General features: G+C 34.2%; 3 protein-coding genes and 1 pseudogene across 4 annotated transcripts; 2 read left to right on the top strand and 2 right to left on the bottom strand.

The window, feature by feature from the left end:
- The first annotated feature begins 5,267 nt into the window (after positions 1-5,267).
- Positions 5,268-9,971, top strand: LOC110703078 (annotated as a pseudogene).
- An 874-nt stretch (positions 9,972-10,845) lies between these two features.
- Positions 10,846-15,196, bottom strand: LOC110703214 (glycerol kinase-like). The gene is made up of 4 exons (XM_021880970.1): positions 14,778-15,196; positions 14,401-14,622; positions 11,888-12,854; positions 10,846-11,403 (listed from the first exon to the last, which is right to left on the bottom strand). Exons 1-4 carry the CDS (start codon positions 14,912-14,914, stop codon positions 11,158-11,160), a joined length of 1,572 nt encoding a protein of 523 aa, XP_021736662.1. The 5' UTR covers positions 14,915-15,196; the 3' UTR covers positions 10,846-11,157.
- A 252-nt stretch (positions 15,197-15,448) lies between these two features.
- Positions 15,449-19,086, bottom strand: LOC110703215. Of its 2 annotated transcripts, XM_021880971.1 has the most exons (4): positions 18,701-19,083; positions 16,436-16,916; positions 16,134-16,365; positions 15,449-16,059 (listed from the first exon to the last, which is right to left on the bottom strand). In XM_021880971.1, exons 2-4 carry the CDS (start codon positions 16,913-16,915, stop codon positions 15,848-15,850), a joined length of 924 nt encoding a protein of 307 aa, XP_021736663.1. In that variant the 5' UTR covers position 16,916; positions 18,701-19,083; the 3' UTR covers positions 15,449-15,847. The 2 variants fall into 2 exon arrangements, 1 of the variants encoding a protein (XP_021736663.1); XR_002507657.1 differs by lacking the exons at positions 15,449-16,059; positions 16,134-16,365; positions 16,436-16,916 and adding exons at positions 17,002-17,786; positions 17,885-18,194 and having other exon boundaries at positions 18,701-19,086.
- Positions 19,087-22,481: 3,395 nt separating this feature from the next.
- On the top strand, positions 22,482-23,501 carry LOC110703077. Its single transcript, XM_021880835.1, has 3 exons — positions 22,482-22,922; positions 23,010-23,164; positions 23,210-23,501. The coding sequence occupies exons 1-3, from the start codon at positions 22,482-22,484 to the stop codon at positions 23,499-23,501; spliced, it is 888 nt and encodes a 295-aa protein (XP_021736527.1).
- The last annotated feature ends 715 nt before the right edge of the window (positions 23,502-24,216 follow it).

Here is a 24,216-nt window from a genome sequence, read left to right as displayed (position 1 = left end):
TATTATAAATTGAAACACTTGATATATTTTACGAAACATCATTAACGACGTACACTTCAACTACATTTTAACGTAACGTGTTTCAATGCAATAAATAATAAAAAGCATGTAATAATGACAGCTTTTGGCAGATTTTGTGTCCCAATGCACAAAAATTAAAAAAAAAAATACAAACAATCATTACAATTAATGAAGGTGGCCCACGTGAATTCCCACTAATGAAACAATAAATCTGAACCATTCATCTAATAAAAATGAATGGTGTTAGATGAGTTCTCATTTTAAAATGGTTCTCACCTAAGCCATGGGTTCTCACATGATCCCATTTATATATATATATATATATATATATATATATATATATATATATATATATATATATATATATATATATTTGACAAAAGAGCTATCAAATAAAAGGAACAACAACCAAACAACAACTGTCAACCCCAAAAAAACTAGTGACGACGCCGGGCACAACCAACCAACCAGTGAGCAGGATTGACCCACAAACGAGTAACCTTTTGAACCTGGCAAACCAAAAGAGACTGAACTGAAGCCCGCAACTCCTGAATGAGCCACCAAGCAGAGATTTTCATTGAACCAGAAGGAAGAAGAAGAGCAAGGAGGGTAGCACAATCTGTATAAATCCGGATTTTCAAAAAACCTTTACGAATAGCAAACTCCAAACCCCATAAACTAAAATTAAATTTGTACTTCGTATATGCAAGTATGCAAGATTCTCCATCCACCACCCCCCCCCCCCCCCCCCAAAAAAAAAAAATTAAAAAATAAAAACCTAGCACTGAAACACGTACAATCCATCAAACGGTTGGGATTTAGGCTATGTTCAATTTACATGATCTGAATTGGTTTTTAAATGTGAGCAAATTTAAACCAAATTTATATACAAATCCGTAAAATAATTAAAAAAAAATCACAAATTTGTATTTGCGGCCTGTGATATCGTACGACAAGGGTTACTTGAGTTTCTGTGTCAGGGGTTATTTGAGTTTCTCGGTCAGTGGTTACTTGGATTTTCTGCGATTTCTTGAGTTTCTCGGTCAAAGGTTACTCGAGTTTCTGGGGTCACTTGAGTTTCTTGGTCAGGGGTTACTCAAGTTTTTCGATCAGGGGTTACTCGAGTTGTTGGGGTTACGTACTCGAGTTTTTCGGTCAGGAGTTACTCGAGTTGTCGGGGTTACTTACTTAAGTGTCTCGGTCAGGGGTTACTCGAGTTGTCGAGGTTACTTGAGTTTCTCGGTCAGGGGTTACTTGCATCACAATTTTTTGTATGTGGCCTGATCGAGAAACTCGAGTAAAACCTGACTGAGAAACTCAAGTAACCCTTGACTGAGTAATCCTTAACTGAGTGAACCCCTCGAGTAACCCCTATCCGAACCCCTCAAATGACCCCTGACCGAGTAACTCAAGTAACCTCTGGCTCTAAAAATCAAGTAACTTCTGACTGAAAAATCAAGTAACCCCTAACAAAAAAAACTCGGGTAACCCTTGTCGCATGGTATGACCTACTGCACCAAAAAGTTGCTGTTAAAAAATAACATTGAATGAGACTGTCATTGGATTTGTATTAATGTGTAATTTTTAACTATGAAATTTTCATAATTTTATAAGTTATGAAAAAAAAATATTCAAAAATAAATAATAATAAATAATAATAAAAAAAAAAGATCTGACCTAATTATTTCAAAAAAAAAGTTGATACAAGTATTAACTTAAACAAGATGAACTTTATATAGTCTTAGAGTTGGTCCAAGTCCACTTACTATCATACTCATTTTAGATTAAGATTGCATAGGTTCATCACGTTTCACGTCAAGCTTTGTTTTGGGTAGTGCCGCTTCAAGTAGATTCTATATTAGCATGATCCATTGTCATCATTTGATGTCATCTACTTGTTATTCCACTAAAGTGTCTTGTGTATGAAACACATGTACATGATTTCAAATAGTTATATGAACTTACCCATCATAGGCATTGACAAAACAAATAAACTTAACAAATACATATGTATATATGATCCTTATTCCTTACCAAGAAGGTATAAAATAAAATGTTCACATTTTTTTTCCCATTTTGAAACAAGTAACTCAATATTGTTGTAATTTTTTTATTTTTTATTTTTTATTTTTTATTGAATCATTACTGCTTTTATGATTTTTGAGCTCTTTATGTTCATTCTTTCACTTTTGATTATCAACATTCTATGTTTTGTGTTACCAAAAAAAATAATTTCATATTTTTAAATAATCTATTTTTTTTATGCAATTAAAATAATCTATTGCTTCCAACTTTTTTCTTTATTATGATGACTTAGTATGTAATACTTCATCCCGTAGGTAAAATGTGCTTTATTAATATTTGAACCAAAATTCTGCTAGTGAATTGAAGTCTCTTTGTTGTTTTCACTCTCATGATTTCATTAATGTATGCAATTAGGTAACTAGAGGAAATATGTTACTCCATAATACATAAGTAATTGAAGTACGGAGTAGTTTTTATTTTTGAAGAGGCAATCCAAAATAAATTATAGAACAAACATATAACGACTAATTTTTGTGTTTTTAGAGGCAATCCAATATAAATTATAGAACAAGAAAATAGAAACCGAAGGAGTTATTTGACGTATTTTCTCTCAAATAATATAAAAATACAACACGTTTACATGTAAGCAACATTGGCCCACGGGCATATATACGTTGCTTCTCGTTACACAGCTGACGAAAGCAAGCCCATGTCAGTTGTCACATATTAATCTTTTCATAAAGCCCAAAGTATTAAAGCCCAATTGATCCATTGGATAGGGCTTATAAAGTTGTAAGGTCGTCTTTAAAAGTTGTTCCGATCATTAATTATGGACTTATGGTGCAATTGTAACATTCTTTATCACCTCCAATTGTACACATATAAATATAACAATCAAGATCTGCAGCATTAGCCTTAAACCTCAATGTCATTCTATGATAAGAGCTAAAATGTACGTTTTGCACTCGTTCCGGGTAAGCTCCGGTACTGTGAGTCCTGGGGTTTGTAATGGTTTAAAGTCCAATTAAGAACCTGCACAGTCATCACAAATTAGCTAACTCGGGGAATTACCCGGGGATAACCGCTATGATGCTAAAGTTAGCAATCTGACGAGAAGAACAAATGAAAGGGCAAGAAAGTGTTGAGAGAGAGAGAAGAGAGAGAGAGAGAGAGAGAGAGAGAGAGAGAGAGAGAGAGAAGATTGTCCCTTAATAATGAAATATGCTTGGTATTTATAGGAAGATAATCAAGCTGGTGCCACCTATCGACATAGGTGGCAGGTTGACTTTGTGGGCACCAGGTGCCTAGGTGGTTGAAAGCAGCTCTCCACGTGACCGAGAAAAGGGCCGGTATGGATGTTAAACTGATATGTTAATAATGGATGGTTAACAATGTAATGTATTTGAATAACCCATCCGTAACAGTGTCAGCACTATCCCGTACACCACTGTCCACTAGTCAGATTAATTCTGTTTGCAAATTTAGGAATAGTTTTCGAACACCAATACACCATTATCAACTATATATAATACCTCAATATCAACTCTAATACTCCCACCCCTCCTCTTCCCCCGCCGGAACGCGGCCCCCACCCTTCTCCATCTCCGAAAAACGTCGGCTCCCCCACCCTCAAAAACCCCCCATTCCCACACCCCGTAAAATGCCCCCTCCCCTAACATAACCCTCAAAACCTCCCCCAGTCCCCCCTCCCATCCCCCCTACCAATTTACAATAACAACAAAAAAAAAAAAAGCAACCCTATTTTAATTAAAAAAATGATCAATGGATTTAATAAGTATATAAAATATAATCGTCAATAAAATGCACACCACTTTTTTTTACCAAACTTATCCTTTCAGCTAATAGCATTAACGAAATACATTATACCAAATACAGAACACCAAGATGAATCTTAAATTAAACTAACGCAGGATAGGGTAATTAGTAACTTTAAAAAATCAAGATAAACTGTAGAAAATAGGCCGAACAATAGATAATCTATAAATGAAGTAATGACTACCTATTGTTTTATAATACTTCCGATTCTTATTATTTATAACATAGGAGAGTATTATTTACGATATATAAATAAATTAGTTATTGCAAGAAAAAAATAATATTATCGTTAGTACGTAATTGATGGGGGCGGGACCAGCCGGTCAAGTGGGTCAGGTCAATATATACTAAAATCAATTTAAGTATTTGTGTAGTATAAGTTGTTTGTGTATGATCTTTACCAAACAATAAATGCACAAAAAATTTATACCACACAAATATTGAAATTGTTTGTTTTTTTTTTTTTAATAAAAATATTGAAATTGTTTTAGGAGTTAGAAATTAGAAACATCATGTAATGAACTTTGAGCATGACTTTTGTGACTTTGTCCTTTACTTTATTGTACTGGATTCATTAGTTGACTTGATTACTTGAATGTAATAATTGTATTTTGTAGTTTAATTTCATCATGAAAAGGTTTTCTCATATTTGGTCTAATTAACAAGATTTCTTATGTTTGGTCAGCATCTCCAGTAGCGGGTCACAAGCCTTTGTAGCTAGACATGCTAATGCGGTAATGCCACATTATATATTCAAGCTAAAATGACATTAGGCTATCATGTATGGAGTAGCAACCACTAAGGTGTTGGGGAGCTTAGTTTAGAGGACGCCCCAATTTATCATGGTAATCAGGGTAATAAATTCGTAATTTCTCCTTGGAATCTTGGATGGACCATTTGCAACTGTAACCACACATTCTAACTTAGATATTATGAGCGTATGTTTCGTAATTATCAATTACATCAATCCCAATCGGACATTTTCTTTTTAAATAATATTATTACATGACTTATAAGTTGGTCCCTTCCCTACGTAATGCATTGACTTGACTAGTCAAAGTCTAGTGAAATAGGTTTTTGGTAGCCATAAAAATTATTTAGGGGCTTTAATTATTTTGTACGTACCAAAGGCTTTTGGTACTTAGCTAGATGGGTACAACTTATCACAACTTAATTAGGAAAAACAGTTGAATTTTCTACTCCTATGCAAGTTATTATTTGAGGCTTAAAATTTCCTAGGTTCTCAATTTAAAATGTGTTTTGGGACAAAACCTTGTTTTACGGGTTAGAAATTATGGTTGAATTGGTCAAATTTATGTAATACTCCGTACGTCTTTTTCAGCTTATCGTGTAGACAGGGCTATAAATTATATGGCTGACGACATTGGCGCTTAGCTTGGAGATCCCTGTATATAAAGGCATATCTTTCACAAGTTATAAATAAAGAGTTAATGTACTTAATTCTCTGTTTTAGAAATAATGATGATGCTTAAGTGGCAATTAGTAGAAAAATACCTGATATGGTTACTGCTATTGGTAACACCCTTTCTAGTTCATCAATTTGGTCATGTAGAATGTTGTTTAGAAGAAGAGCGCCTTGCTTTACTCGATCTTAAGGCATATATGATTTCATATTCAAACCCAAATTATTCGATAAATTCATGGTCCAACCCTGAGGAGATTAATTGTTGCAAATGGTCTATGGTTCGTTGCAATGTGTCCACTGGACGTGTTACCAAGCTACTCCTCAGATCGATGGTGTGGATAGATGATGAATTGAAGATGCAATGAAAAAGCCATGGCTGCTATTCAATGTGACATTATTCCGTCCTTTCAGCCAACTCATATATGTCGACTTGTCGAATAATAACATCAACGGCTTGGTAGAGAATCACGGTATTATCATGTCTTCTGGTTCTTTTTGCATTGCAATATAACATTATGTTTTGTATAAGTAGTGCATATGTTAGTAATTAACAATTCAAGTGTCATTCTGATTAGGTTCAACAAATATCTCCACTTTGAAGAATCTACGGGTTTTGAAGTTGGATGACAACAATTTAGAGAGTGGCCATATCTCTGTAAGTGATCTCACGTCACTCAGGACATTGACCCTCTCTGATGCTAGTTTGAATGAATTCAGCTTCCCATTGTACCAAGGTAATTGCACCTTTCAATTGAAGCTTTTTTCTATGTTACACATCTTTTAATTAGTCTTTGAGATGAATAGCTAAATACCAACTTGTTATAATCTTTTCAATTTATGATTTTCGAATATTAACTTTTAATGAAAATATAATTTATATATGTGAATAATATCTAAAGGGTATTATTCTTCACAAAATTTTATATTATTTGGGATATATATCCTATTAAAATTGGACATTTAAAACCAAACAAGGACATTTTGTGAAAAACTATCTTATAAAACACTTTTTATGCGAGTACCTAATAAAAAAATATTTTAAGAAATTACCTTATAAAAATAAATGTTGTAAGAGACTACCCTGGTTGAAAAGTCATTGTTAACTTTTATTTTCTAGCGTTGATCATGTCACGTGTCAATTTAAAAAAAAAGGAGGGAAAGGGTGAATTAAAAATCACGTGATGTGGTTAACGCCGTAAATGAAAGTCAACGGCGACTTTCCGACTAATGGAAGTCTTTTACAACGTTTACCCTTTTATATAGTATTTTTTAAAACATTTTTTTATTAGGCAGTTTTTCGCAAAAAAAAAGTGTTTTATAAAGTAGTTTTTCACAAAATGTCCAAAAAAAACAAAACAAAGGGAGTATATATTTTTTTTAAAAAAAAAAATGGGTGTACAATAATTATTGTACATCCATCATAAAGATAGTCTAAAGTAATCAAAAGTTACCCCTTAAATGAATACCAAATATGCATAAGAATAACCTAATACAAATAAAAATTATCTATGCTTTATTAGTAAAAAAAATCACATTTTAAATGACTAAAAATCAATTATTAGTGATTGAATGTAATTAAATTACCTTTATAAAACTTTTTTTTATTGTCTATTATATAAAAATTGTATTATGTTTAAAGTTCCAAAAAAAAAGGCAAAAAGTTACCCTAAAATTAGCTATAAGTTACCCTTATACTACTCAATGTACACTAACATTAGTGTAAACCAGGTGTATACAAAAGTATTTCCTATTTTAATAATACTAGCCACATTTATTACACAAATTTTTATATGTTGTTGGTCACACCGTGTAGCCGGAAGTACTTATTCAGGGGTTACTAGGTCAAGGGTTACTTATTCAAGGCTTATTCAGTCGGTTAGGGGTTTCTCGGTCAGGGATTACTTTTTCAGGGGTTAATGAGTCGGTCAAGGGTTACTCTCACGCAAACGCGCTAACTAATTGAGTAACCCTAGAATAAGTAACATTTGACCGGCTGAGTAACCCCTTACTATATCACTGGCGAAAACGTACATGCTAACCGACTGAGTAACCTTAGAATAAGTAATCATTGACCGACTGAGTAACTCTGAAATAAGTAACCCATAAACAAGTAATTCTAACTCTGACCACACGGCGGTGTGGCCAACCACACAAAAAACCACCATGGGTATTCATTTATTTATATAATGTATACTTCCTATTTATCGGGTCTTCTTCGTCGTTACAGAATTGTCAAATTTGTTGAAGCTACGAGTACTTGATTTGGGCTCCAATTATTTTTCTAGTGACATCCAAGGTAAGTCCCCATCTATGGCTTAACACACAACTCTTTCAATTAAGTACTTCCTTTTTTTATATATATATACAAATCTATGGTCAATGAGAAATTAATAAGACCAATTTGGTTTTGATCCATCACCGACAAAAGTTGTAACATATTAAAATTATGTATTAGTTTCATTAGTGGCATTTTTGTTATTTTGCAACTTAAAACATAAAGTAATCACATAATCTGTACATCTTATTACTTGAATTGCTTCTCACATTGTGAACTTATAATCAATGGGAATATATTAAACAAAGTTAGGCATAGAATCTAAACCTGGCAATTAGTGGAAAATATAAAGGATTGGATTTTAGTTAAATTCCTATCAATTAATACTTGCAGTACTTGGCTTTGTAGATTAAGGAATCTTCAGTATTTGGATTTTTCTATAAACAAGTTCAAGGGTGGCTTACCTCCTTGTATTAGCAACTTGACATCCCTACAGACTCTTGATCTTTCTGATAACAACTTCAGTAAGGAGTTACCAGACTTGTCAAATCTTAACATACTTTGTATCTCTCAGATAACAACTTTGAGGGCAAATTTTCCATGCATTCTTTGGCCAACCAATCTAAGCTTCAGGATTTATCTCTATTTGGAAATAAATTATTACAAGTCCAAAGAGAAGATAAATTATGGACACCCACTTTTCAGTTGCAAAAGTGATTGCAGGTTGAATGAGCCACTTGGTACTTTTCCCAAATTTTTGTCATATCAATACAATCTGAGTGTCATTGACCTTTCCGACAATAAGTTGGTGGGACCTTTCCCAACTTGGTTGCTCACCAATAACTCTCACCTTGATGCTTTTTACCTGCAGAACAACTCTCTTACTGTTACTGGAAATCTTCAGCTTCCTCACCTTTTAAAACCACTTCATGAGTTGACACAGTTGTTTATCTCAAACAATAAGTTTAGTGGTGAGCTACCTGCAACTATTGGTTAAAGTTGGTTATGAACTTATCTTCTTTAAGTTGGTTAAAGTTGAACAACAATAACTTTGGTGGGAAAATCAAGGATGCCCTTGTTAAATGTTCAAGCACTCTGGAATTATTCGATATCTCCAACAACAAGGTATCTGGTAGGCTTCCGTTTTGGATTGGTAATTTCTCCAAGTTAACAGTTCTTTCAGTCTCAAATAACGTTTTGCAAGGCCGCATTCCTACAGAATTAACCAAGTTGGGACTGCAATATTTAGATTTGTCGGACAACAACATTGGGAAAATAATACCTTCGTTCTACAACCATTCGTTACTGCAATATTTGCATTTAGGCAAGAATAATCTGAGGGGGTCAATGCCGGATGTCTTATCAACTAATTACACTCGATCTAGCGGATAATCATCTTACGGGCAACATCCCATGGTGGATTAGTAAGTTCCAAAACTTGAGAGTACTCCAACTAGGTGGTAACCAACTACAAGGCGAATTACCTTTACAGTTGTGTGAGTTGTCTAATATAAACATATTAGACATATCACACAACAACCTATTTGGAGAGGTACCACCATGTTTCAAAAATTTGTCATTCGGAAAGAGATCAATTGAATTTATTTCAATTAATGACTATGATTTTCAAGACAAAGTGAAAGTCCTCGTAAAGAATGATTATCTCACGTATACAGGAGCCAATCAACTAACCATGTCAGCGTTAGATTTATCATGCAACAAACTTACGGGTTTGATTCCCCCAGAATTAGGTGAGCTTGAACATATCCATTCCTTCAATTTGTCATATAACAATTTAAAGGGACCCATCCCCGGTAGTTTTTCCAACCTGAAGAAAATTGAGAGTTTAGACTTTTCCTTCAACAACTTGAGTGGCAACATTCCTTCGCAACTTGTTGAGCTCAACACATTGGAGATCTTCAATGTGTCATACAACAACTTGACTGGAAGAGTGCCCGTGTCCAGACAGTTTGGTGACTTTGATGAGAGTAACTATCGTGGGAATCCTGGACTATTTGGGTTTCCGGGAAGTGACTTGCACAATCAAACACAAGCACTGCCGCCTAGTTCTCATATCAAAGACGGAGATGGAGACCATGACAAAACTTTTATAGAAGACTTCTTATGGAGCTTTGGTATGTCGTGTGCAACTATATTTCTAGCGACGATTGCAATCCTGCACATCAACCCTCGTTGGCGTCAAGCTTGTTTTGATTTTGTTGATTGGTATATTCTCTGGTGGTTACCAATGTCATGGCGGTCTTTGTATTAAATATTTGTATTTCTATCTCTTGTGATTGTATTACAGTAGCAAGCAATTATGTTATCATGAGTACAATAAACTTCGATAAGTAATCTAGTATCCCTCTAATTTTATTCTATGATAAGTTGTGGATAATTTACAAGTAACAGGCCATACTAGTAACTAAAATAATTCTTAAGGTAGTTTTTTTAAGATTACATTTGGTTTCTATTATGGGCTAGTGATCAAAATAGGTTAACTTGGCAAAATGGACCATAAAAAGTCAAACTAGTGTCAAATAATTTTTCATAGGTCTAACAAACTCCTGTGTTTGATAAATGTTTTCCCACATAATACATTAGAGTTTTTTTTTAATTATCATAATTAATAAGATCATCATCCATCTCAATGCCTTCAACTAACTACTTGCTAAATCATGGTAGACTTCTAGTGGAGCTTTAGCATGTATGTCATTTGTCATTATGATCCTAGAAACTATAGCAATCCTCTACATCTACCCTCAACTATAGATATCTCCGTAAACGGTTAATTTCCTTGATTGTATTACTGTGCGAAGAACATCATCATAATACTAAAAATTTCAGTTTGTAGTATGTATCTCCTGTATATTTTTCCATCAGACCAATGTAACGTCTAAAAATCTGAAATGATTGTAGCAACGACTGCAGTCCTGCACATCATCAGTCAGACTGACATACATACTTTGCATACAACGCATCCCAAATCATCCTCAAAGACCATCGTAACCACAATACCATTGTAATATGTATCTTAAGCAGCATATAATATTAGTATAACTACACAAACCTCGTAAATTTTATAAATTTTTTTGATGCCCAGTATGCAGAAATGCTCTAATGAATTTCACAGTAATGTCTGGTAATTAAGTTATAAAAGCATTAGAGCTCCCAGCACTGGACCAAGACCGAGCCTTGTTTGGCCATTGCTGAGAAGTGATTACAAATATATGATAAAAGAACTAGTCATGTGCAGCTGATATACATAAAATTCAGAACGAGAAACTTGTATCAAGAATAATCTTGTCAGAATCTATAAATTACGAATACTAACATCCATATTGCATTCTGTAAATGTGGAGTAAGAATGTTGCCAACTATACAGATCAATTTTAGTTTGGTTGAAGAATCATGTATGGAATAACTATGAAGTAAAATCTACAATTAATTTATTTGGTTTTTTTATCAAACATTTGAAACTAACTAATGCATATATTATTGAAGAATGTAAAGATTTATAACCACTGGATGATAAGCGCTGTAAGTGAAGGACATAGGAAGGACAAACCGCAGATCACAGAGAAAGATCAGCCAGGTCAAAAGTCCTTTCTACAGCTTTGCACCAGGAATCCACCTTCTTTTTCCTCAATCCCTCCTCCAATGTTGGACGGAAGATGCGTGCTGTCTTAGCTTTGTCTTCAGTCGAAAAAATTTGATCTTGTTTCCACACACCGACAGCTAATCCTGCTGCATATGCTGCTCCCAGGGCTGTTGTCTCGATATTTTCAGGTCGTAGCACTGGGCTACCAAGTAAATCAGCCTAGCATAAAGTAGTGTAACTATTAGTGAAAGACACGACCATCGTACGACAGTGCAGCATAATAATCAAAGCTACATAATAAAAAAAATAAAAAAAAAAGTATTAGTAGTAGCTACTATATCAAGTCTAATACCAACACTCTAATAATAAAGCGACTCTCACAGCTTTGTCATCGAAAACTATGAGTTACCCTTAAACAAGCAAGAACCAACCTTGTAGAGTTCGGTTTAATTCTTTTCCATGTAATCAGTAAGTTTAGAAGAGCTCTTATAATAAAAGCCTTAAGACATAAGCATTTTAACAAAAAAAAATAAATCCTTTATTTATATAATCAAATATCTATCCTTCTTTAGTTATTTATATTCAAAAGAAATGTCACTACTTGATGCAAATTTTAATCAGGAAGTACGACTGATGACTTGACCAAAACAGATTTTGAAATAAGAAGTGAAGATTTCTGAAATTACAAGCAGTAGAAAAGAACCTGAAGTTGCATCAAAAGGTTGTTCACAGTAGCACCCCCATCCACTCTTAGCAAAAATTCACCCTTCTCATTCTTGACCTCACCTTTTTCCCCTGCATCCTTGTGCATGGAATCCAAAACATCCTTGACCTGAAAACACATACTCTCAAGTACAGCCCGGCAAATGTGTGACTTATTAGTAAATCTTGTCATTCCAACACATACACCACGTGCATCATCACGCCACCATGGAGCAAACAGTCCATTGAATGCTGGGACAAAATATACACCACCTGTTGAATCAACTTTGGAAGCCAACTCTTCAATCTCACTTGAATTTTTTATAATACCAAGACCGTCTCTAAGCCACTGAACAGCAGCTCCTGCAATAGCAATAGAGCCTTCTAAAGCGTAGTTTGTTGGTGCTGAAGGCCCAAGTTTGAAAGCCATTGTGGTTAATAGGCCATGCTCTGAATGAACAATCTCTGCACCAGTGTTGAGAAGTATAAAAGCACCAGTTCCATAAGTGCTTTTTGCCTCCCCTCTTCCACAGGCCTGCCCTAGCATAGCAGCATGCTGGTCACCCAAACATCCCGCGATAGGGACACCTGGGATAGGCCAGCCAGTCTCAATCTTTCCAATTATCTCAGAATTACTAACAATTTTTGGCAAAATTTCAAGGGGGATTTCAAGGGCCTTCAATGTCTCCTCATCCCAGTTTAGAGTCTTAAGATTCATGAGCATAGTTCGTGATGCATTTGATACATCAGTCACATGCACTCCATTCTTCACCCCTCCAGTTAAATTCCAAATCAACCAAGAGTCCACTGTTCCAAAAAGAGCATCACCGCTTTTCACAGCATCTCTAACCGCTTCCACATTCTCCAGCAACCATAATAGCTTTGTAGCACTGAAATAAGTACTAATAGGCAAACCACATGATGGTTCAAAATGGTTGCGCCCACCTGACAAATTCTGCTCCAATATCCTACATTACAGTACACCCAATTTGTCAGAATAGCACTAACCAGAAACGGAAAAGAAAAAAAATCAAACAGTGACAAACAATCTGAATTGCAGTCATTAAAATAAGCATTATTCAATCCAACAGATGGCAAATAGAATCATAGATACCGTAAAATTATAACTATTGACTAAATTCCTCCATAAATTGATCAAGCAAACAAAGATCAATACACATTGATCAAGTTCACAAGCTAAGTTCATCCTTATTTGGATATTAAGATGTAAGACTCCATCACCTTGATTTTGGAATTTGGAGGAGAGAAATTAAAAAAATACCTCAAACATCTGCAATCAACAAACCCCAAAATGGACACCCAGCACTAGCAGCATAACATTATCCAACCCCACCCCAATCAATTTTCTCCCGCCCTTCCTCTCCTTGCTCCTCCTTTACATCCATCACTTGTGTGCAAATAAAAGAACAAACATTGCTAACTAGAGTCTCATGGAAAGGATACAAAAGGATAACATTGGAAAAAATCAATTTACAAGGAAGGATGAAAATGATAAATTAGCAAATCATATCCGAGCTTTTCTCTGGGCATATGATGAACCTATACTTGAATAAAATTTCCATAGCACTATCTTACAATCCCTCCTTCCTATACACATACTTTTGTCCATATTCCCTTCACCACCTACCTCCTTACCCCAGATAGAAAGCGTAGAAGTAGTCCGGAAGAGAGCACGGGCAGTTAGATATAAAAGTGACAAAGTTAGACATAGTCAATTTAATACAGACCCTTAATCAACAGAACACATACTTTCTTTCTCCTTTGTGTTCTAGAGGTAAGCCCAAGACCCAACATCAGCAAATGCTGCCCAGATTGTGTAACAAACCCAAATTTTTAGCTACCACTTAACAGAAGTATTCCCATAATCCTTCATGTACTTGCCATAATGCCCATAATCAGTTAATCACCTTCTTAATGTGCAGGTTTTCAAATTACCTTGATGACCTTGAAACTTAAGAGTAATTCTAATTAATATGAATGATATCTATCTCCAAATCTCTTTAAAGAAAGCAGCCTAAACAACGACACTAAATTCATCAAAGAGATTTCTTTCTATCAAGATTTCAATAAGCCTTTAATCAATCATCTTTACTTTTTGCAAAAACATTTAGAAGTAAGTTTAAATATCCCAATTCCACCAACAACTCCCCAATTCCATCACCATTTACAAATTCTTGACTTCCAATCATGGTAGTCAGCCATATTCACCATATATTCATCTCTAAAATGATATGGAATACATAATTTAAGTAAGATAAACATAACAATTGCAAAGAAGCAGAGCTGAATAATAACAAGAGTGATGCAATCAAAAAAATGACATGATAGCCACAACAATTACGTCATAAATCACACAAGAACCAACAAAATAAGCAAAATTTCATACACCATTGTCAGCCATTAATAACCCAAAAAAAAAAAAAAAAAAAAAAAAAAAAAAAATCTAAAACATAAAGTCTATAAATTGAAAAAAGAGAGAGTTTTTATAAGAACCTGCAAATGGAACTAGTACGAACATCCATCCAAACAATGGCATTATAAAGAGGAAGCCCTGTTGATTTGCTCCAAACAACAGTTGTCTCCCTCTGATTGGTGATCCCAATAGCTTTCAACCCACTATCAACATTATGCCCTTCAGCAGTTGCCTTATCCAAAGCTTTCGCAATACAAATCCTCACGCTTTCCAATATCTCCATTGGATCATGTTCCACCCACCTATTTTTTCAAATACCCAGAAACAAAAACACAATCAGCACCAAAAACCCAGAAAATCCCACCAATTATTTTCAAAAAAAAACACGAAAATTCTCAGACGCATTTTCACAAACATTTGATATGCAATTATAAAAAAATAAATGAAGAAATTATACCCTGCAACTGGGTAAAACTGGGTGAATTCAATCTGATGAGATCCAATTGCTGTTGCAGATCCATCATAGATGATGAATCGAGTGCTAGTTGTTCCTTGATCAATTGATCCGATGTATACTTCCGATGATTTTGACATTGTTTGATTTTCTCTCTCCTCCCCTGTTTCGATTGATTCAATAAGAAGAAGAAGATGATGAAGATGAATTGAAAAGAGAGGGAGCGTTGAACCGTTGTGAATAATTTTTGAGAATTGAGTGTGAAATTTGAGGAGGGAATACGATTTGATTTATTAATTTTTTTTTGGGGTGGGGGGGGAGAGTTGGGAAAAGGTTGACTAAGGGCCTCAGCTCAGTTCAGCTCTTAATTTATGTTTAATGATATTGCTAATGATATAAAGCCAAATTTCATTCTTTTAAGCTCTTATTCAACGACAACAACAACAAAAATAATAATAATAATAATAATAATAATAATATTAACAATAATAATAATAATAAAAATAATAATTGAAATAATAATAATAATACTAATAATAATAATCAATAAATAATAATAATAATTATCAATAAATAATAATAATAATAATAACAATAATATTAATAATACTAATAATAATAATCAATAAATAACAATAATAATTATCAATAATTAATAATAATAATAATAACAATAATAATATTGATACAATTCATTGTTCAAATGGTTCTATTTTTTTGAAACATATTTCTAATGTTAATCTCATTGAGAAAATTAGAGTACTACACAACTTAAACTAATTTTCATAGTCAGTTAGTTCTTCGTCTTCTTCTTGTCCACCAAACTCCTCCATTACCTCGGCATTCCTCTGAACTGACTCCCATATCTGATCAGTTATTTCTTGTCGTACAATATCCATAGCTGCTTTTCTGTTAGGATCGTACACAGTATGATCTTCTCTTCGCTCCATGACTTCAACTTGGTGCGTGATTGGAATCCCTAGTTCATGTAAACGAATAAAATTGTGTAGAGTACAACAAGCAACGATTATTTGCAACTGAAAACGTAATTCCATTTGCGACATCAATTTAGGTTATAGAACCTTCCGCCTATTTTTCAGAATCGCAAAAATCCGCTCAATTACATTTCGACAAGACGAGTGTAGGTAATTGAAATGCTCAAACATTCCTTGTGGAGGACCTGATCTCTTGAAATCAGGCAAATGATACCTCAAATCACGTCCTGTATGGGGACTTAAGTACCCGAGTGTATTAGGATACGCTGAATCAACTACATAGTATTTTCCTGTGCAATAATGATAATGTTAGTTAACGAAACTAATAAATTTTCCCATTTTATTCATGAAATTTAGTTTGTACCAGGCGGTGGATGAGGGAATCCCATTCTTGCTTCTCCTAAACTTCGCTTCCAAATGGTGCTATCATGTGCACTGCCTTCGTAGCCTACGTTGATGTGAGTAAACAACATGTTATGTGAACACACTGCCATCACATTCCATGATTTATCCCCTTTTCGATCTCTGTGGGCCTTGCCCACAGCATCGGCAACAACTGCATGTATGAGGGTACCATCAATGGCACCAACACAATCCTAAGCACAAAAGTGAACAAGGTTATTACATAGACACTAATCATCTTGAAAATTTAATGAGAATGTGTACCTTAAAGAAAGGCCAGAGTTTGTTGTTGTTTTGAATTTCAGGATGTGTTTCATTCAAACTTTGATAAGGTCGAATTATTTGAGTTGACAATATCTGCAATGCCTCTAACACTTTGTGGAAATACCTCGAAATAGTAGATACCCCATGTTGAAATCTTTCAGCAGCATCACGAACGGAAGCAGGTTTGGCAAGCATGTACAAACCTATCCCAAGTTGCTCTTCAATGTGCATATGTTTACCAGAACCATCTGTCAACAATTGTTGTGCTCTGAGGACATTAGCAAGACTTATAAATATTTCTCTACTTAGTCGAAGTTGTTCTTTACACAAATTATGATGGCCTGTCACCATCCTATGAATCCATTGGCTCCCAGTTTCCCCACCAACATGCATAGGTATCCGTTCAACTTGGGACGTCAATCTCCGTAGCTCATACAATGTTATACGTGTCAAACTTTCTTGCACCAACTCATCATCCATTCTACATAACCAACAAAAAATTTAACGCAAATTACTTTATACGAAATTTAAAATAAAAAGCATAAATAAAAGTTGATACATAGTGGTCACAAAAGTTGATAAAAACATACATAATAGAAACAATGTAACCGAAATCATCCGATCATATTACAACAACATATGTTGTAACTAAAATCCACATTGAAAATTTGATCACAAACATAAAAGCCGGCAGAAAGTCACAAAATTCCAACCTAACATACTAGTTGTCATACATCAAGACATCTTCAGATATTAATGAACTGAAAGTGGTGTCTGGCTTATACGTTTCATCATAAATCTTACAATGCTTCCTGATGAAGTGAAGTCTCCCTTCATCAGAATGCAAAATGATGAAAATATCAACAGCACCGGGAGTTTTGCGAAAGCTATCAAGAATATCTACAGCAAAGGATTCCCCATATGGTTCTATAATCCCCATGGAGTCCAAGATACTGAGAACTTCATCAAAAGCATTTTTGGGTTTATAAGATTGACTCAAAGAAGATCGTCTCAGTACATCAAGACACACATCAATATCCTCTTCCCTAGACTTTTTACCAGAAATTCTAGAAGGCTGGCTGTCAATGCTTTTACGTTTTTTTGGGTCACTTCAGGCAACAGGAGGCTGGATGGAAATGTTGGGGGTTTGGGTTTCATCTCCTGGAACATCATCAGAGTCACCTGCTCCTTCATCTTCAACTTCATCAACATCTTCCCGTTCTATATGCCCAAGTGAAGCAGGTGTAAAACTTAAATCACCACTTGCATAACCACCTTTGAAAATGTTATTCCATTCTTGCTCATTCTCGAATGGAGTCCTAAGAAGGGATCTTCCGTTGGCTTTATATTTCTGAAAAAGGATTACGTTTCAAAGAGATGCATTAGTGGGGAAAAAAACATATGTGTACATTATAGAAATTTAAATGGATAAAAATACACAACAAGTACCTTAGAAAAGGCTAGCCATCTTTCTGATTCAAGATCAACTAGAGGGCAATTATTCGGCCCCCATCCAAGACCAGTTCATCTCTTCAATTCTCTCCAAGCTTTGTGTTTTTCTTTCATATTCGAGAACCAATTCTTAACAGAAACGGCTGAAAATGTCTTTCCTGTTCTTTGATTTAAAATATTTACAACATTATCCCAATCAACTTTCCCCCCAGCCGGGGTGACATGATCCGGCAAGATTCCCAAAAGTATGGTCACAATGTCCAAAGTGAATGATGCCCGTTTGGTACTCATTGCAAACAAGATATGGCTAAACATCAACCAAAGTAACAAAACAAACATTACACCACAAAGTAACCAAAGTAACTTACTGATGGATTACTCTCTTTTTCTTTTTTTTTTTGGGAGAAATATTGATTGATTTCTACGTGCTTTCTTATAATCAATTAATCATAGATTTAATTTTATGATATTAAAAAAATAACTACACTGCAATTAAAAAACTAGGCAGTTAGAAATTAATTCAACAACTATTCAATTCATAATTCAATTCATACTAAAATTGTAACAACAACAGTAAAGAGAGGTCGATTCAATGTCTTAAACAACACAAATAAGAGAGGTCGATTCAAGCTTCAATGACCAAACTGTTTTTCAAATCTGGCTTAGGTTGCAATCTCCAAATAAAATAAGAGCTAGGATTCAAGATTAAAAAAGAAAAATTAAAAAAAAATCTCCAATTAGAAAGGAGGAATGATACTAACCTATCCAAAACAGAACTATCTAAAACAAACTAGGCAGAGTATTGATACTAACCTTAGCTTGGACACCTTCAGGCCGCCGAAAAATCAAAACAACCGGCTGGGCACCGCCGCTGGTGGACTACAGGCAGAAGGAGACAGCTTCGTTGGGTTTTTTGTGTTTGTTTGGGGCACTGCCGAACTGGTGACTGCAGGAGGAAGGAGAAAGTGTTTTTCTTTCTCTTTATTTGGGGTTAGAGCATCGTGGGTTAGGGTGTTTTGTTGGGTTTTTTTTATTTTTTTTTATTTTTTTTTATTATTATTTTTTTTTTTTATATATATATTATTTTATTTAAAATTTGTTTAAATGGGTTAGATACATGTAAGTGTTTTGTGTTCTTTTTTCCTAATACTGTTTTATTTTTGAATCAAATAGTATATGTGTTTAAAATGTTTAGAGGTTTCAAGTTTTAAATATATTTTCCATACATTTTATAATATATTTTCCATACATTTTATAAGTATAATTATATAGTATATTTTTCGTAAAAATAATAATATGTACATTTGTATATACACAATGTATAGTAATAAATATCAATAAATAATCAATAAATAATCAAAGATCACTAATCCGTAGTTAAAAATCACTAATTAATAAGTTCAGTTTAGTTCAGTTCAGCTCAGCTCGGTTCAGTTCAGTTCAGTTCAGCTGAGTTCAGTCAATCGGAACAGGCCCTAATTTTATCCAATGATAATGGAGGTTGCAACAGTCTAGTCAATGCTGACGTTAATGGATGATGGATATAGATTGAATATTTATCGATAAGACAATTTTCAGAATAAAAATACTTTCTCCGTTCTTTTTTATTTCATTACTTTTCTAAAATCAAAGTTTTGAAATAGTTATGAAATACTTATTACGGAGTACTTTCTTTTTAATCGTTAACTATTTCTATTTCTCATATCACATATTAAAAACTTAAATGGGTTCATTTTTTTTATTCTCTCTATGGTGACTATCTAAGAATTCTTACTTTCACCGTACCATAATATACTTCTTATTTGTGCTTTTTCATGATGTTAAGAATGGAAGGAAAAAGTGGATAAAATACATTAATAAAAGTGAAAAGTATAATTATAGACAAAAATTAGAGAGAAAAAATGAAAAAAGTACGTAGTACAAGGCATGTGTAAAATTAAAGGATGATAGGAGGTACAATGAATAAAGTTTTAAAAATGTGAGGATATAATGGTATTTACATACTATCCAAAAATGAAAACAAGAACAACATTTGGATCTCTAAAATAGGAAAACATGAACTATATTATGGGACGGAGGGAGTATTAGTTTTACGTTCAATTAATCTTATTATCTTATACTTGTACGGTGTATTTTGATGTCTATAACACTCTTCTTGTTTCTTTACTCTTCTTTCTCCTCTCTCTTTTGGGTTTAAAGTTTAGTTTCCTTGGCCATTTAGGCCGAAAATAGTTTAATTTATTCGGTAATTAGACTACTTTAGACTCTTTTTCTTTGATATAATTCACTTGTTTGTTATTTTTTTGGTTTGCTTTGTTTTGCATTGTTTTCTCCGTTTGTGAAAGTATGTCCCTATATTTTGGGATTTTTATTCTCAACTATGGATGATAATTGTGTTTTTAGGGTTCTATTAATAATTGAAAAGGTGATTTGGATTCATATGACTTTAGGCTTTGTCATCAACTTAAATAGTTATGATTTTGATTGTAAATTAAAAGTTATGTTATTTTCTTTAAATTTGTAATTTACAAATCTTTATTATTATTATTATTAATGTAGATGTCATATGACTTTTTTTTAATAATAATATTTTTTTCCCTAAATATTGATAGTATGTGCTTTTGTGAAATTGAAGGTTTTTAAAACTTTTGTTAATTTTTTTAATTTATGAAGTACCTATTTTGACTTTTGCACTATGCACGCGTCATCTTCTTTAAACGTCTCAAAAAATATAACTTTTGTAAGTTAGGTATTGGTAAGCATAATAAATGAACACAAGTCAAGAAAAAATGGACAAATTAATAAATAGAAGCAAATAAGAAGATGTAGTATGATTTGATATGACCACTTATGAAACAAGTTAATAAATTGAATAATACAAGTCCACCCTTGAGGGTAGATGACATTTTTATATACTTCAAATACACGATGACCCAACTAATCTAATTAGTGTTTGTTTGGCATTATTTTTTATTTTCAGTCCTGTCTTTTTGAAAACTAAAAACCAAAAACATGAAACAAGAAAAAGGTGTTTCCACTTTTTTGTTGTCAGTTTAAATTTTAAAATTATTATGATTTTAATAAGTTTAAATAATTTTTTATTCATTATGTGACATAAATCATATACTTTTATACAACAAAAAACCAAAAAACAGAATACCACAGCAATGCCAAACGAACCCTTAATTTTTTATTTTCATTTTATGATTAAATGAACAATTATCAATTTATCATCTATCTAAATGAGAAAAAAAAAAATACCTAAATGCACCACGCATTCTAGTTTTTTTTTTTTTTTTTGAAAGGTAAAATACATGCATGGGTTAATAATCTCCCAATCAACGGAAAGGATCATTAAATCTAAAAGTCCACCTATCACAAGATCGAACTAGTAGATTCGGATAATAAAATGTACAACTTAAAATATATACTACCTCCGGTCCACTTTACCCGCAACTTTGAGGGGGTTTGCGGAGGCCGAGGCAAAACTTTTAAGAGGGGATTTAGAAAAAGTAAGGGTATGTAATTAGGAGTTAAAATTGGAGGGAATACTTGTGGTCCCATTTTGTTGACTTTTGTAAGGGGTTGTACTTTTGTGGAATAAGTGGGAAATTCCCACCTTTTTTTTCCTGGCAGCTTAAGGAATAAGGGGCGAAATTTTTTGGGAAGGTTTTTTCACTCCCAAATTTTCCCCAAAATTCAAATGGGTAGCCAAATTCCCCCAACTTTCAAATTTTTCCATTAATTTCAAACAAAAGGCCCTATATAAAACCAGGGCTTCCCTTCTAATTCTCCATTTTCAAAAGCCAAGTTTTAAGAGAATTGGGGACGGGGGAGGAATAATTCAAGTATCATCATTAGAGAAATTAGTTAATTAAGTACAAAATACAGGCAGCCCTAAAAAATTACAAGCCATCTAAACTTGATTAGTTTAATCCTAAATCCTAGAGCAACGTTAGTAGATGCAGCTTCAATAATAGGCTCCGTTGACTATCGTCCAAAAACCACCAGCCGCCACTTCATCACCAAAAAACATTCCTAAAATTTTTTCAAAAGAGAAGGGACTCGTGGGAGAGTTCATACACGAACTTATGGATGAGTTAATTCAACAGGGCCAGCTCATGGAAGATGAATTGATCGAACAACAATTCAACCAAGAAGAGTATGAAGGGTCAGATCATCTGATTCAGGCCATGAACAACAGCAACATCATGAAGGTAATGATGCTGATGGGTATAATGCAGATGATGATGCAAACCAAGAAGAGCTACAACACAATTGCAGACAGACAAGAGCGATGACAGTAGAACAGAAAAGAGCAATTGTTGAGGAGATTATGTTGCACATGGAGGGGGACTCACTGCCAAGAGGCTTTTTAGCCAATTTGGCAAGAAAACATTCAGTGCACAAATCTACTACAACAAAATGGTTTCAGGTAATTAAACATTCTCTAGCTGAAGGTATCGTTGTTGATGTTAATACCAAAGAATTAGGCAGGACAGGACGCAAAGCAAAACAATACACAGATGAGTTTCTGACATCTGTACCATTGTAAAAAAGAACAACTGAAAGGGGATATGCTGGTGCACTAAAAATGCCCAAAACAGCATTGCATAGGCTAAGGCAACAAGGCAGGTTGAGAACACACACAAGCACAAATCATCCAGCATTGACAGAGAAACACAAAGTGGCAAGAATTAAATGGGTTTTAAGTCTAATAAATCATGTTCCAGCAATTGGGGACCCAACATTTACTGATATGCAGCAATGGATACATTTAGATGAGAAATGGTTCTACATCAATCCAGAAACAAGAACCTTCTACCTACTTCCAACAGAAGATGATCCTTACAGGGCTCAACAATCAAGGAGGTTCAAAATCAAAGCAATGTTTATGGGAATGATAGGTAAACCATTGTTTGATGCTGAAAACAACATGATACATGATGGAAAATATGGCCCTTTTCCTTTTGTAAAGTATGAAAGAGCCAAAAAGAAAAGCAAGAACAGAGATGCAGGGACTCTAGAGACAAAGGCAATTCAAAGTGTCACAAAAGAATGCATAAGGGAGATGCTGCTAACACATGTTATCCCTACAATCTATGAAAAATGGCCACAATAGTTACCAAAGGACATAATCATCCAATGGGATAATGCTAGGCCTCATCAGGTACCAAAGGATGAAGGATTTCAAGCAGCTTGTCATGCATATGGATTCAACATTCAATTCATATTCCAACCAGCTCAGTCACAAGAAACAAATGTTTTAGATTTAGGGTTGTTTAGTGTCATTCAATCATTACAATATTAATCTTTTCCAAGGAATCCAGATGACTTAATCAAGGAAGTGGCAAGAGCATTTCAAGAATTTGATCCTACACTAAACAAGTACACATGGATCACACTTCAATCCTGCCTTATTAAGATTCTGGAAAAGCAAGGGGGTAATAACTTCTCTCCCCCACACATGAAGAAGAGAAGCTTGGACAGCCAAGGACTACTACCTCAACTACTTGAAGTAGACAGGGAGCTAATAGGTCAAGTTGTCCATTTTTTGGACATAGTCACAATTACAGGAGATGATGAAGGGCACATGGAAGTAGATGCAGACTGATAACTGTGTCTTACTTTTGGAAGGCAACTATTAGGGGACTCATAATTGACTGCCACATATAACCTTTTCCTATTCAAACAACTTTTTGTGTAAGATTATGTGGAGGTTATGTGTACTTTTGGGAGATACAACTTGTTTATTTGTTAGGCAGTCATGTAATCAGTCAAGTACAAATATTTTGATTCACAAAAAGTTACATGTTTTATTCTGTTTCTGTTTCATTTTTAGAGCCTATTATTTCCATCAGAAGGGTGTGATTTCAGTCAAAGCTTTAGTGAGTGTTGGTACCTCAACATAAACCTTTTTGACAAGGTTTTTGGAGCATCCAAACCACCCAAGTAGCTATCAGATGAGTCCCATCATCATATGGAAAACCAAAATGGGTGTGCATGATCAAAAAGGGACTCAATGCAGCAAAGGCACACGACAAGGGTCACAAATGATATTTCCCATGGCAAGTAGGTGATGGTTGAAAAAAACAGCAGGGGACTCATTCTCAACAACCAAAAACAACCAAACAACTGTGATTTCCACCAATTCAACAAACACATTTTGGCAAATGAACTACTCAAACTACTGCAAACACCATTAAATCAAGTGCTACCAAACAACACCATCCCATAACATAAATCAAATGGGTTCAAACAACAAACTTGTCCCAAAACACTAGTCTTTTAACAAACACATACAAACATCTATCAACCACCATCATCCC

The sequence above is a fragment of the Chenopodium quinoa genome, unplaced genomic scaffold, assembly GCF_001683475.1.
Source record: "Chenopodium quinoa cultivar QQ74 unplaced genomic scaffold, ASM168347v1, whole genome shotgun sequence".
Lineage (NCBI taxonomy): Eukaryota > Viridiplantae > Streptophyta > Magnoliopsida > Caryophyllales > Amaranthaceae > Chenopodium > Chenopodium quinoa.
This window is presented reverse-complemented; position numbering and strand designations above follow the sequence as displayed.